This window comes from Haliotis rufescens, unplaced genomic scaffold (genome assembly GCF_023055435.1).
Source record: "Haliotis rufescens isolate VD_foot unplaced genomic scaffold, xgHalRufe1.0.p SCAF_20, whole genome shotgun sequence".
NCBI classification, from domain to species: Eukaryota; Metazoa; Mollusca; class Gastropoda; order Lepetellida; family Haliotidae; genus Haliotis; species Haliotis rufescens.
The window spans coordinates 20,781,773-20,797,423 of record NW_025963891.1 but is presented as its reverse complement, the minus strand read 5'-3'; the positions used below and the strand labels follow the sequence as shown (position 1 = coordinate 20,797,423).

The window sequence follows — 15,651 nt, the reverse complement described above, 5'->3', positions numbered from 1 at the left end:
TTTCTTAACTTTGTTAATCTGGATTGATGTGTTTCCAGTGATATCGTCCAGATTAAGAAATGTCCTGGTCATGAGTATATATGGATATATCCCTTAATGTTCTACACATGTAAGCCAGCAGTAATGGCTTGACTTGGGTTTCAGATCTACAGGGTCTGGATTAGCAAGGTTATACTATAGTCTGTATCTTCTTTCCCTCATATGTGTCCTATAATGTGAGACCTGTGAAGATCCGGGGTAGAATAGGTCTTCAGCAACCCATGCTCGCCGTGAAAAGTGACTATGCTTGTCATAAGAGTAAGACTAACGGGATCGTAAGACTAATGGGATCAGGTGGTCAGGCTCGCTGTCTTGATTGATGCATGTCATCTTATCCCAAATGCGTAGATCAATGTTCATGATGTCATTCACTGGATTGTCTGGTCCAGACTATTATTTACAGACAGCCGTCATATAGCTGGAATATTGCTGAGTGCTGCATTAAACAACAAACAAAAAACAAAATCTTAAAATGGATCAGTTCACTCCTCTTTAGTTACAACTTGTTTGGAAACTTTGACAAATAAATGTTGAAATTAAGAATAGAAGTCACAAGGTCCTTGTCACAACCCAATTGTAAAATATAAAGGTGAGGTGAGGTGAGGTGAAATGGGGTTTAACGTCGTGTCCAAGATTATTGCACTTATATAGCGACGTGCATGCGCGTGTATGTGTTTGTGGCTGCTTGTACTAGTCCAGACTGATGCTGATTTATACTACTAGCACACTGAGATACCATGCCGCAGAGTTTAACATGAATACCCCACTCAGACACAGTATACTGACTCCGAGCCGACCAGTCCTTGTTTTAGCCCCTTAATGCCGAGCGCCAGACATGGTAACAACAAGTACCATCTTTTAACGTCTTTTGGTATGATGTGGCCAGGACCTTCCGCTCTCCGGACGGACGCTCTACCATTAGACCACAGAGGCGGTCTAAAATATTAAGGAGGTACCTACATACAAATACTGCCGAAGGCCTCAAGGATCCCAGGACCCCCTTTGAACACTGTTGTTGCGAAGCCTCTGACTCGGTGCAGGCACAATAGCAGGGATCTGTGGAGCTCCTCGTGCCAGAGAATGCAGGTCGGGTACTCCCGGTAGTTTCTTGTAAAATTTCCCCTTTCCCTCACCACTGATGTGTGATGTAATTACAAGGTATCGGATGAACAGTCTGTAATTATTAGTAGACACAAGGCTATTAGTGAGTGTTATTAGCTACCTACAGCTCATTAACACGTTGTGAAGGCTACATTCTGTAATGCTGAACACACAATAATCAAAGGAATGCCATGTTTTTTGTGTACCTGTGAAGAACATGCACAGCATACTGGAAGTGATGTAGGAGCATGTATCCAGCCAAGAAGCCTGATGTTTGGGGACAAATTGAACAGAATGTTCAGATAAGATAACCAATTTTAAACACTCGGTGAGAGCTTCATACAAAGCTTTTCTCATTTCCTGATGATGTTGGCATCCAAAGGGCAAGCAGAAGATCCTGTTTCATGGAGAATTTATGCAGGTTTATAAAAAACTTGATCATGTTCAGCCTACTTGATACCAAACATCAAGATGTTTAAGAATTTATACATACACACACGTCATGATAAGATTGAAATTTGTATCAGATGTTATTTGACCAAAACAGTCCTCAGAAGAAGCCATATTTCCTGGTGTGAAATATATCCAGACAGCAGAGAATCTTGACTGATGACAGTGAGACAGATTGCGGCTGTACATGTAGGTGCACTTTTTTCAAGCCTAAGACATCTGGTTCTTGCTCCCTGCTGTCGTCTCGACAATCAGAAACTCTTCCTTCCTGAATGAGAGTGAATTTGACAGGCCTGTACCATCATAATATTTTCTGTGGGATTTATAAGAACAGCTTGACTCTTGAATGCAAACCTAGCACACACAAGGGAGCGATTATGCATCGACAGCAGGAGCCAGAGAAACGTCTGTTAGGTCATGACCAAATACAATTGATCCCCTTGCGTGAACACCGTAGAGAGTAGCTTGTTGTGACATGATTTCAGCATCTCCCTATGGAGGTATGGTTTAACAGTTGATGCTGCTAAACACTTTATTCTTTATCTTCCGATTTATCATCACCATGTGACATTTGATAGGGGGATATTGAAATATTTCAGGGCTAAATACTTGTGGTATAAACTACATAAGGTTTGAGCAGTGTGCATATTTGTATTGTAGACGACAACTTGGAATCTGAACGACTAATGATGTAACTGAGGTTCTGCGATGCGAAGGATTTGGTTCAATGTTTGATGCCATCTGTTGCCACAGTTTGTCATGATGTATAGAATATATATGCACAGGATATATTTATTGTTTTCATGGATTTTTCATGTAGTCTGATCACAGTTGTGAACTGTAAACAGATGTTGCTTGGGCCATGACACAGTTCTTGTGGTAATTCATCAAACAATTAATCATCGACATGTATGTGGGTGGGAGGTCGGGGTTCAATTCTCCACAATGTATGAAGCCCAATGCTGAGGTCCCCTTTCGGGATATGGCTGATATATGGCTGTGTTTTGGTTTGGTTTGTTGTTTAACGCAGCACTCAACAGTATTCAAGCTATATGACGGCAGTCTGTAAATAATCAAGTCTGCACCAGACAATCCAGTGATTGATATCATGAGCATCGATCCATGCAGTTGGGATTGATGACATGCATCAACCAAGTCATTGAGCCTGACCACCCAATCCCCTTAGTCGCCTCTTACGACAAGCGTATAGTCGCCTTTTACGGCAAGAATGGGTTGCTGAAGACCTATTCTATTCCGGATCTTTATGGGTCGGAATATGGCTGTGTACTAGGGCTGTGACGATACACCAACTGTGCGATCCGATACGTATCACGATACCTTGCTCACTATCCGATACATATCACGATACTTGTATGTGCCCGTATCTGTAGTGTGTAATCCATATTTTGCACAGACAGAATATTCAAATACCTGGCACACTGATGATTTACAGTTGGCAGTGTCAAGTTTGGTGCAGTGGATGAAAATATTTACTTTTTCACTACTTATTAGTGTTTGGTGTAACATTTATTAAAAATTACATTTAAGGTAAGAATCAATACTTTTTACATAGTGTACAACTGTGATCGATACTTGTTTCAGGAAGTGAAATATCGCAATTCCACCGATGCATCGGTGTATCATCCCACTACTACTATGTACACAGTGTAACAACCCTGCTGCCTCACTCTGGTGGTATGTGCGGTTTGAAAATGATAGTTCAAGGTAAACACTCAGAGCAGTAGTAGTAGGTAGGTTAGCCTTGTGGTTCAAGCGTTTGTTCGTCACACTGAAGGCCTTTGTTTGATTCCCACACGGTTAGGTGAAATTTGTGAAACCCATTTCCAGTGTCCCCCGCTGTGATATTGCTGGAATATTGCTAAAAGTGGCATGAAAACATACTTACTTCCTCAGTAGTATACAAATCAACATTTTTGAATTAGTGACAAAACATAAATATTATAAACAAACACAAATATCAGGCACAGGTTCCCTCTTCGTGTCTTGTTGATACAAATATTAACAGTGTTAGCAACAGCTGCAAACTAGACTCTCACAACCTGGCACTTAAAGGTTACCATGGAGGGCTACCGAAAGGCTTCCAGACCTTGCGTATCATGTGATATTGATATGCCACAATGGGATTCATCCCTTGAACACAAGACATAACTGACTACCTGTTTACATTTGTGACCTTTTTTGGCAAAATAATCTATTTATTTATGAAATGAAGTGTTTGTTACATATGAAAGTAAATGTCGGGGTCATCAAAATGATAAAGTTATCTTACAGATGTTAATTGAAACATTCTTTGATCTAAACCACATGTTATAGTTCTCAGTTGTTCTGCTCCTTGCAACAAATAAAACATTATGGTATAGAAATATTTGTCATGCAAGATGAGCTGTGACTAAATTCCTGAAAATCATTCATGCTAATGTTGTTTATTGTAATGTGGAATTTTTTTTCTGGATTCTCGTTATGAGCATATGTTCTAAGTGACAGTAGTAAATGTATAAATTAATGATTAACTGAAAATTAATTGCAAATTCAGACAAGATGGCTTTAAATATTGGTCATGACCAAGCTGTTAATTTTTCAGCTGTGAGCTGAATAAACCACTAGTCATGATAACTATGATACCCTTGAAGTCCTTTATAAGCTGACTGGGGCAAAGAGATAGTTGCACCCCAACATTCCTTTCCTTTCACACTGTTCAACATTAAATGGACTAGAAAATAAATGGGAAATTAAAAATTTGTGTGTTTACAGAACACCCACCTTGTATATATTATGTATATAATTCAGGTTGTGCACTTTCTACTAATGAATGGACCCGTGAAGATCCGGGGTGGAATAGATAGATTTTCAGCAACCCATGCTTGGCGTAAATGGTGACAATGCTTGTCGTAAGAGGCCACTAACGGAATTGGGTGGTCAGGCTCGCTGACTTGCTTGATGCATGTCATCGTATCCCGATTGCGTGGCTCGATGCTCACGATGTCAATCACTGGATTGTGTGGTCCAGACTCGATTAATTACAGACTGCTTTTATATAGCTGGAATATTGCTGAGTGTGGCGTTAAACAACAAACAAACAAACAAATGAATGACAAAGATATTCCACGGTTGGTCATTATTAGCATCAATGATGAAAAGACAGTTATGACAGAATTGGTAAAATGGACATTGTTGACGACAGCGCTTGTATCATTCTGATATATATACTCAACAAAAAAGTGAGGGATCATGAAATATTTTTATATACTGTACGCATTTAAGGAAAGTCAAGACTCACTACAAAAAAGAATATCCCCCAAAATAGCCATGATCTATTACCTTTTTGGGGTTCAGTATTCTCTCCAAACATTAGCAAAGAACATGTGCAAATATGATACTTGTATGGGAAGCGAGTTGAAAGTATTAATGTTGTATCAGCAATATCTTGGCCATTGTGGTGAAGTCAAGAAGACCTTATGCTGACTGTTGTCAGGTCACTGACATAAAGACAGGAATGTCTCTCAGTACAAAGACAGCATGTACTAAAACCTGCTTTTATTTGATACAGTATGGAAGAATAATGAACCGTATGACCTAGGTGTGTTTGCTCCTTCCCCTATAAACTGAAACAGCATGTTTGATGATATACTCTATACTGTGCACCCTAGAAAGGTAACATCACGACGCCTGTCTCCCACCATGCACCTGGCCGGGGTAAGGGGTCGTATCATAACTCAGTGAGGTGAAAATATGTAGACTTGAGATGAATTCATGTTCATTAGTGTTGGGTGTGTTTGGGTAGGCTGGATGGTAAACAAATGTCACTTGTCACTCTGAAAAAGATCTTGCATTGAAACTAGGGAAAAATCATTTAATTAATATTCCTGAGAAAATCCCAACAGACAATATGTATATGTAGATGGATCAGGGCTCATTTCATGAAGCTATTGTAGTGCTGCAACTGGCATTACTTGTATACATTGACAACGACAGACATGGCGTGATGATTGTGTTTTAGAGTGAGACATTGGGAAGACCAACTCTCAGCTGCAACATGGCTGATTTTATTTTTGCTTACATGATTGATCTTGGGGTTGTTAGGCTTGATAGTTTATAGCCTGCTATGAAATTGCTGTAAAAGTGCTGTCTCATCGCCCTGTAGTACCCAGGCTTGATTTAGTCCTCAGCAATGTAAGAGGTGACTTATTGATTGAATATCATCTTACCCCGACGATGTGGATCATTGCTCACAATATCAATCACTGGCTTGTCCCTGGTCAAGAATGGTTATTTACCTACCGTCGTCATATATATGGAATATTGCTGAATGTGGCATTTAAGCAACAAACACCACTGTCGTCATGACTGTGAAGACAATTCTGTCATTACCCAGGCACTTCATTGGTCCCAAGCACTCTATGGTTTGTAAGAGACGACTAAATTTGATGGCCTGGTTTTGGGACTATGTTGATTGTGTGACATTGTTGCTTATAATATCGACCACAGTTATTTTTGTTGCTTATACTATCGACCACTGTTATTTTTGTCCCTGACTCAATTATCGACAGGCTGCTTTGTTATGGCCGCGATATTGCTGAGTGTGTAAGACAGCAAATGAACAAAACTAACATTCTGCAAGTTCAATGTATTTTACCCATCAGCGGGATGGAGTGTGTGAAGTCAGGGCCCCCCCTGTTTTGAGAACCAAGACAAAGGTGGTATGTTGTAGGCAGTAAAATTATCTGAGAGAAGATTTTGATATTTTGAACCCCCCCTTTTTGAAAATGCTGGATCCGCCTATGGTATGTCTCACCATCCATTTCCGTCTCAAATTAAAAAGTCCTACATGTAAATCTTTGCATCAAACAAGACAAGATACAAAACTGTTCCACACTGTTCCTTTTCATGCTATAGCCATATTAGTGCTTGGATCATAGGATTATTCAGGTTGGAGTCTCTGGTAGATAAAATTAAATATGATTTAAATAAGATAAGAGCATCAGTTAACTTTTTTATTTTGATTGAACAATAAATGATGCAACTTACAAGTCCTTCATACACATACACTCCATTTCATACCCTGTTATTTTTTGTCCAATCTTGAAACTGTTTACAAGAGTTTGGAATGAATTTGATGTTTCTGATTTCTTTGGCTATTTAAGAAGTGGTGAATTTAATTACTTATTATTTCACAGAAAAGCTGTTTGTCTTTGAAGAGTTTGTTCAAAAGGGAAAAAAGCTATTCCTTTTTTCACCCATTTAAAAAATTCCCGTGAGGCAATGATCTGGGCGAAAAAAAGGATGTTCTTAGTGATTCAAGAGAGAATCTTTCAGGATTTTATGACATTTCAACTTGTGACACCCTCCCCCTCAAGGTGCTTGAGCACAAAGCATAGAGTTGTCATATTTCGATAGAGTAGCAATCAAATCGGATCAAACCTGTTTCGCTCATATTGCAGCATGAACATATCTATTCATGTACCTTGCTAAGATCAGCTCGCCATTGTTCAAAGAGCCTGTTCAGTGAACTGCTTCGCTGAACTTGAATGGACACCAGTTTTTATCTGTTTATCTTCCACTGTACATGCTGTGTATATTTCTATAAGGGTTAAATCGGACCTCAAACAAACTCCACTGCATACCAAACAGAATAATACACTAGCTTTGGGATACCGGACCATGGATTGTTCACACAGCTCCATTTGTCAAAAGTGACTTTATGAACAAAAGTTGATCGAAGTTAAAATTTATTTGACTTTGTAATTAGATCATTAACATTTTAGCTTTATTTATGGATAGACTAGTCATCATGCGTAAATGTTAGAATATGCATGTTGTAGAATTTTGTCTGAGAATGCAGTTCAATGAAATTTGTGAAACATTTATGCATATTTTTGACAAGACCTTTATTTCCCCAGGCTCCAAATTCAGTGTGTGTTTTCTATCCTTTTTTGATTTAGATGCAAATTCTTTTAGCCGTTTGTGTGTATATATGTATGTGTACAGTGTTTGTGTTAACCAGCGCCCTGTGGGTCACCGGGTCACAAGTGGTCCCACATACTGTGCTTGTCATAGAGCAGGCTAATGAGGATCAGATGGTTATGATGTGTGTCATGTGTCAGTTGGGTCATGTGTGTCATGTGTGTCATGTGTCACTTGGGCCATGTGTGTCATGTGTCACTTGGGTCATGTGTGTCGTGGGTCATGTGTCATGTGTCACTTACGTCATGTGTCATTTGGATCATATGTTGTGTGTCATTTTGGTTGTGTGTCACATGGGTCATGTGTCATTTGGGTCATATGTTGTGTGTCATTTGGGTCGTGTGTCACTTGGGTCATGTGTCATTTTGGTTATGTGTCATTTGGGTCGTGTGCCACTTGGGTCATGGGTCATGTGTCATTTGGGTCATGTGTTGTGTGTCATTTGGGTCATGTGTTGTGTGTCATTTGGGTCGTGTGTTGTGTGGTTATGGTCACATGGTTATGGTCACATGGTTATGGTCGTGTGTCACGTGGACGTGTGGCATGGTCATGTATGTTGTGTGGATCCTGGGTCGTGTCATGTGTCATGTGCATGGATGGCTGTTGATGCTATCAGCCACTGGGGCACCTAAGCCTGACACTCCACAGTGATGGAGCTGGAATATCGCGGACGAGGGCATGACACTCAACACTCAATCACTTGCTATTGTGCTCTGATACGTCTATAGACATTCCCTTTCAGCATGGCTGCATGGGTTAATCAGTTGAGGAAGTATTGTGTGCATTGCAGGACTTCACTTTGTATTTTCCTTGTATTACCACCTAGCCTTTTTCCCTGAAACCGGAGGGTTAGAATAGGTTAAAATGGTTAGAATAGGACCCAAGTGACCAATGCTTGTTGTAACTACAATAAACCAATGGTCAGGATTTGACGACAGTGTAGCATTGTGCCCCAATGGCATTGATTGTTGCTCATGCTTTCAATCACTTGTTTGTATGGTCCAGACTTGATTGTTTATGGGTCACTACGATATACCTGGAACATTGCTGATGTTAAGAAACAAACAGTACGATCTCAGCTCCATGCATCCGGTATTTGTGATCCTCCTAGCAGCACACCTTATTGTCATATAGGTTATTAGTATGTAGGACCCTGCTGTGGAGTTACAGTCTATGAACTATGTTACTTTGCTATCATGCACAGTGTATTTATTGTATTTGAATGAAAGAAACAAGCAACAACTTTACTGACTAACGTCATATACATTTATTCAATGTTCATATAAATGGTAAGTTCCTTTGATAAAAAATGAATGATTCAACATAATCTCATAATCATTCAACATTCGCTCGTCACGCCGAAAACCCGGGTTCGATTCCCGTTTCTGGTGTCCCCTGCCGGGAGAATTGCTGGAATATTGCTAAAAGCAGCGTTAAACCATACCGTATATGACCGCGGATAAGCCGACCCCGTAGATAAGCCGAGGTGTTAATTTGACCATTGAAATACGAAAGAAAATGATATGACCCGCAGATAAGCCGAATCAGGAATTGAAAGACAAAAAACACTGCGAAGTCGGACTGCAAGACATGTGCCGGTACTCGCAGATATTCAAAAATATAAGATGAAAAACGTTGTAATTATATTGAAAAAGTCATTATTATTTCTAATAAAGATTTAACAAACCAGTCATCCACTTTCATAATGTGGGAAGCTGTTTCTCGTGGTTTTTTTTAATCTCATAATGATCGTTATAGTTGCCATCAACAACCAAGCGCCATTTTGTGAATCGGTGTATATAGAATTCTGAACCCGTGAGAAAATATATCAGCTGGAGCGAAAACTCGCAGTTTGAATTCAGCATCGTAAGCATGGCGTTTTCGTTTAAAACTCATGATGAAAATGTCAGTCAGTAAAATTTACCAACTTTTATAACCCCCTTTACACCACTATTGTATGTTAATCCAATTGAATTAAATAAACTATCATACTATGAACACATTGAATGACCATCACTTACTCTCAGGCTTTTCCAGTTTATTAAACTAATCTCTCGAAAACAAAGGAATTAAGCCCCTACTCCCAACACGATCGCTAAGCACCCACAACTTGAAAATGTTTGTGTAAACAACATGACAATAGCAATCGGCCCGTTATTATCAATGCTGATTTCCTTGTGTACCGTGTTGCTTTAAACAACAGGAAGCAATCACAGTGGTCACCGTTTGTGACGTCACAGGAAACAGCTGATCACATGTTTTTGCAAATGGCGAACGGAATAACTCGCCAATACAGTTGTTTATTTGCCCCTTTCAATAAAGGTAGACACTTGTTCACTATCAATTTATGAACTTTGCAAAACGTACGTAATAGCTATTGGCGATTTTATCTGGGGATTATATATTATAGCTGTGAATTACGTATATTGTTACATGTAAAGATTGTGGAGTTGACGAAGAACGATAAACTTTGAACATTCAATTGAAAACTTATTATCGGAAGTAGTAACATGCATAACATTTTTTTAATAATGACAACATTGGTGTATAATAATAACTTTATTGATAATTTATAACAATAATGGCTCTAGTTGTGGCAACTTCCAAACTTTCGGGAAGTTGTAATCTATCGGACCGTCATTCAGGAGATGTTTCTGACAGATCACGATCTGAAAAATACTATCATGAAAGTGTATCCCGTGGATAAGCCGACCCCTTTCTACAGAATCTTTTTTCTGGTCCTCAAAATTCGGCTTATACGCGGTCATATACGGTACTCACTCTCACTCACTCACTCACTCACTCACTCACTCACTCACTCACTCACTCACTCACTCACTCACTCACTCACTCACTCACTCACTCACTCACTCATTAACATTCAAATTTCTCCACACGAGAAAAAATGTCCTCATGTTATTAATGCTGCTGAGCAGATGCAATAACATGATATTAATTAATACCTTGAAAATCAAGTGAAGCATGCTGCAGTCTGCCAGTCTGGGACACTATGTTCTTGCCTTGGACCTCCAAAATGTACTGAAGAGAGTCCCGTGGGCTTGATACCAGATAGATCGAGGGTAATCTCTGGGGATATATCAATGCCAGACTGAGGTTTGTCTCACAGGCATCAACGAGAAACAGAGAAACAAAACAGTAGAGTTAATAAATAACAAAAAAGTACATTTCAGAATTTCTTCAAACAGGTTCATGAATAATTCAATCACATAATTGTTCCTAATTCTAAATTGATGACAAAATCAAGGTGTCATTGAATAGGTTAAAACTGTGTTAGAATGATATGCTGACTGCAGGAATCACATGAAGGGAGGTAACTCCTGCAAACCTAGTGATTCAGTGAGCCTCTTCTTCTATTCCTGGCTGATTGAAATACCTGACATCACCAGAGGAAGTGAAACAGTTGGGGATGGGGGTGCTGATATCAGCTTTCAATTAGATCATAGCCCAACCACTCATCTCACAGGTAAAAATAGAATCTTTTACGCAGATGATAAAAAAATAAAAGAATGTGGGAGAGAAATACTTTGCTCGAGGCTTCCTTCAGGCTGAGAAGTTTTCGTTTCGAGGAGTTTGCTTTCGAACTGTAGAAAATGGTAAGAATATATTCATTTATCATTAATACATGTAATTTCAATAAATGTGTAATGAATTTCATGTATGGTACATTTGTATGTATATTATTTATATATGAACTTTTATTTTTAGAGGTACAATTTTTGAGAATAGTTTGTATTTCCAGGTTAAAGAAACATCACCCGATTGAAATGTTTTCATAAAGATTTTCGGAAAGGATATAGTTTCAATAGATATTAATCAATGCTATAATCTGACAGGAATGGTTTATGTGTATCATAGGTTGTATTTATTAAATATACAATAAGCACCATCCCTTCCCCATTTTCATGTATCCCGAACTTCCATGTACCGTTGGGACATATCTTCATATGACATCGATCTCTGTGTGATAAATGCCCAGGATACCATTGTATATTTCGCCTGATGTTCACAAGTACTGACTTATGTCACACGATACAAAGAAACAGAGGATGCTAACAAGGTAGCCGAAAACTACAGTAAACAATGTTTATAACGAACACGCTTATAACCTGTATAATGAACTGACGGATATAACAAACTGTCCTCATTTGTTGTGTACAGGCTGTAGAAATGCTTCTAACAAACTACGGTTATAACAAACTAAAATTACTGGTCCCTTCTTGTTCGTTATAACCATAATTTACTGTATTGTCATAGAACAGGCACTCAATATGTCATAACAAGACAATCTGTTTTCATTTCTGTATTTCCCTTTGAAAAACAACTGTTTGTTTCCGGACTCTCCCATCATGACTAATTAAGCGTTATACAGTCATAAGTTACCTAGACAGGAAATGCTTGATTACGATATGCCATTCCAAAAATACGTTTATATTTATGTAAGGACTAGTAATGATTCAAAACACATGAATAAGTTAAATAATTTTATGTTTATAGCTGACAAAAAGATTTGGTGTTTATTTATGTTAGGTAAAATAGTTTTCTATTTATAACAGACAGGAAAGATTTGACACATAAACTTAAATGAATGTAAGAGAGTATTAATATTAGGTCTAGTGTCTTATGGTAATTAGGGGCAGTGGGGTACGTAGCCTTGTGGTTAAAGCGTTTGCTCGTCACGCTGAAGACACGTTTTCGATTCCCGACATGGGTACAATGTGTGAAACCCATTTCTGGTGTCCCCCGCCATGATATTGCTGGAATATTGCTAAAAGTGGCGTAAAACCACACTCACTCACTCAATCATGGTAATTAGATTTACTTCTAAAGAATACCCAAACTCTTGATGCAGTGCCAATTACATTCCCCGTCATGTGTCAATGGTAAACTCAAAGTGTTGCATGACTAACCACCATTTGATCACAACTTCAATGCTTAGTTTATGACAGACACTCGTCTTATTTACCGGTCATTAGTACCCACCTAGCTATCTTTGTTCATGCATTGAGAACGTTTGTCATTCAAATGTCCGAATGTGTCGCTATTTGGCTTCAATATTGATCTGTCATTAGGTCATGTTCATCTTTACTGCAGGGTCCCCTGTTTGATTGGTTAAATCAGGGATGCCTGTTGCTTCAAGCTTGCTGGTCATTCCATCCAAATATGTTCGTTGTTGACTGTCCTAGTCTGACCACTAAACATAGCTCGTCCCTCCTGTAAATACAGACAGTGTGGTCTGTTTCATCTGACCACTAGACATAGCTCGTACCTCCTGTAAATACAGACAGTGTGGTCTGTTTCATCTGACCACTTGACAAAGCTTGCAAATACAATGTGGACTGTTTACCGAAGGACAACTTTGTAACTTGTCTTGTAACAATAATTGTTGAATATATTTTTGTTTTTATTGATGTAAGAATGATTTATAAATTGACTTCAATATTTATTGCGTTTAAAGGGATTTTAGAGAAAACAGCAGTGTAGATGGAGTATATTATTATGTTTGCATGTAGGTTTAGTTTCATCGAAGTTTGATCTCAGTTTGTTTACTGATCTCTGAGAACAATTTTTACTTGTGTATGATTTCATTAAGTACCCCTTTGTCAATTTTCTAAGAGGCCACAATTAATTGACAATTAATAAATGGTTAAGTTAAGTGACGATTTAAGAAAATAGAGAGAAATATAGTGCTGCATGTTCAGTTTTCTTGCACAGAAGTTTTGTCAACCGAGTCCCAGCATATAGGGGGCCAGGTGAGAGACTCCCCCTGGGTTGATCAGTTTACCTGAGTTTACCTGAGTGACAGTCCGGGGTGAGGGGCAACGAGGGGTATCACATAGCAGGTGTCAAAGGGGGAGCGGTATCGATCCTCCAGTCTCACTCACTAGGGGGTGGCAGGACATAGGGTGCCTTGTAATGGTGTCATGATGGACAGCTCACCTTGATTACTTACTTGATGAAGTAAGCAACATACATCTATTACATTTTGGTCATTTCTGTAATAAGATGACACTGTACTAGTAGATAAATGAAAACGTAAATAAGTTATCAAAGTCACCTTAGGTGTACAATGTTACTAGATATGTTTTCTATTATCATGAGAAAGAATCTATTGTATTGCAGAATGTATTACTTATACACTAATACTCTCTGCAATACAGTAGATTCTTTTAGATTCTATAATAGACACTATTAGTGATGACACAAGGTTGTGGGAGGGAGGTGTCTGACAGAGGACACAAGGTTGTGGGAGGGAGGTGTCTGACAGAGGACACAAGGTTGTGGGAGGGAGGTGTCTGACAGAGGACACAAGGTTGTGGGAGGGAGGTGTCTGACAGAGGACACAAGGTTGTGGGAGAGAGGTGTCTGACAGAGGACACAAGGTTGTGGGAGAGAGGTGTCTGACAGAGGACACAAGGTTGTGGGGGGAGGTGTCTGACAGAGGACACAAGGTTGTGGGAGGGAGGTGTCTGACAGAGGACACAAGGTTGTGGGAGGGAGGTGTCTGACAGAGGACACAAGGTTGTGGGAGGGAGGTGTCTGACAGAGGACACAAGGTTGTGGGAGGGAGGTGTCTGACAGAGGACACAACGTTGTGTGAGGGAGGTGTCTGACAGAGGACACAAGGTTGTGGGAGGGAGGTGTCTGACAGAGGACACAAGGTTGTGGGAGGGAGGTGTCTGACAGAGGACACAAGGTTGTGGGAGGGAGGTGTCTGACAGAGGACACAAGGTTGTGTGAGGGAGGTGTCTGACAGAGGACACAAGGTTGTGGGAGAGAGGTGTCTGACAGAGGATACAAGGTTGTGGGAGGGAGGCGTCTGACAGAGGACACAAGGTTGTGGGAGAGAGGTGTCTGACAGAGGACACAAGGTTGTGGGAGGGAGGCGTCTGACAGAGGACACAAGGTTGTGGGGGGAGGTGTCTGACAGAGGATACAAGGTTGTGGGGGGAGGTGTCTGACAGAGGACACAAGGTTGTGTGAGGGAGGTGTCTGACAGAGGACACAAGGTTGTGGGAGAGAGGTGTCTGACAGAGGATACAAGGTTGTGGGAGGGAGGTGTCTGACAGAGGACACAAGGTTGTGGGAGGGAGGTGTCTGACAGAGGACACAAGGTTGTGGGAGGGAGGTGTCTGACAGAGGACACAAGGTTGTGGGAGAGAGGTGTCTGACAGAGGATACAACGTTGTGGGAGGGAGGTGTCTGACAGAGGACACAACGTTGTGGGAAGGAGGTGTCTGACAGAGGACACAAGGTTGTGGGAGGGAGGTGTCTGACAGAGGACACAAGTTTGTGGGAGGGAGGTGTCTGACAGAGGACACAAGGTTGTGGGGGAGGTGTCTGACAGAGGACACACGGTTGTGTGAGGGAGGTGTCTGACAGAGGACACAAGGTTGTGGGAGGGAGGTGTCTGACAGAGGACACAAGGTTGTGGGAGGGAGGTGTCTGACAGAGGACACAAGGTTGTGGGAGGGAGGTGTCTGACAGAGGACACAAGGTTGTGGGAGGGAGGTGTCTGACAGAGGACACAAGGTTGTGGGAGGGAGGCGTCTGACAGAGGACACAAGGTTGTGGGAGGGAGGTGTCTGACAGAGGACACAAGGTTGTGGGAGGGAGGTGTCTGACAGAGGACACAAGTTTGTGGGAGGGAGGTGTCTGACAGAGGACACAAGGTTGTGGGAGGGAGGTGTCTGACAGAGGACACAAGGTTGTGGGAGGGAGGTGTCTGACAGAGGACACAAGGTTGTGGGAGGGAGGTGTCTGACAGAGGACACAAGGTTGTGGGAGGGAGGTGTCTGACAGAGGACACAAGGTTGTGGGAGGGAGGTGTCTGACAGAGGACACAAGGTTGTGGGAGGGAGGTGTCTGACAGAGGACACAAGGTTGTGGGAGGGAGGTGTCTGACAGAGGACACAAGGTTGTGGGAGGGAGGCGTCTGACAGAGGACACAAGGTTGTGGGAGGGAGGCGTCTGACAGAGGACACAAGGTTGTGGGAGGGAGGTGTCTGACAGAGGACACAAGGTTGTGGGAGGGAGGTGTCTGACAGAGGACACAAGGTT

General features: G+C 40.8%; 1 protein-coding gene across 36 annotated transcripts in view; it reads left to right on the top strand.

Annotated features, from left to right (window-relative positions):
- LOC124137577 (sorbin and SH3 domain-containing protein 1-like) overlaps positions 1–15,651 on the top strand; it is a 182,325-nt gene that overhangs the window by 13,663 nt on the left and 153,011 nt on the right. Inside the window, exon 1 of one of the 36 annotated variants that reach the window (XM_048400941.1) lies at positions 11,043–11,186. The exons of the other annotated variants lie outside the window; for them this stretch is intronic. Coding sequence (XP_048256898.1) covers positions 11,184–11,186 — 3 coding nt within the window. The 5' untranslated portion in view covers positions 11,043–11,183. Of the gene's footprint in view, positions 1–11,042; positions 11,187–15,651 lie in introns of those variants that run through there. 36 annotated transcript variants of the gene reach the window in all.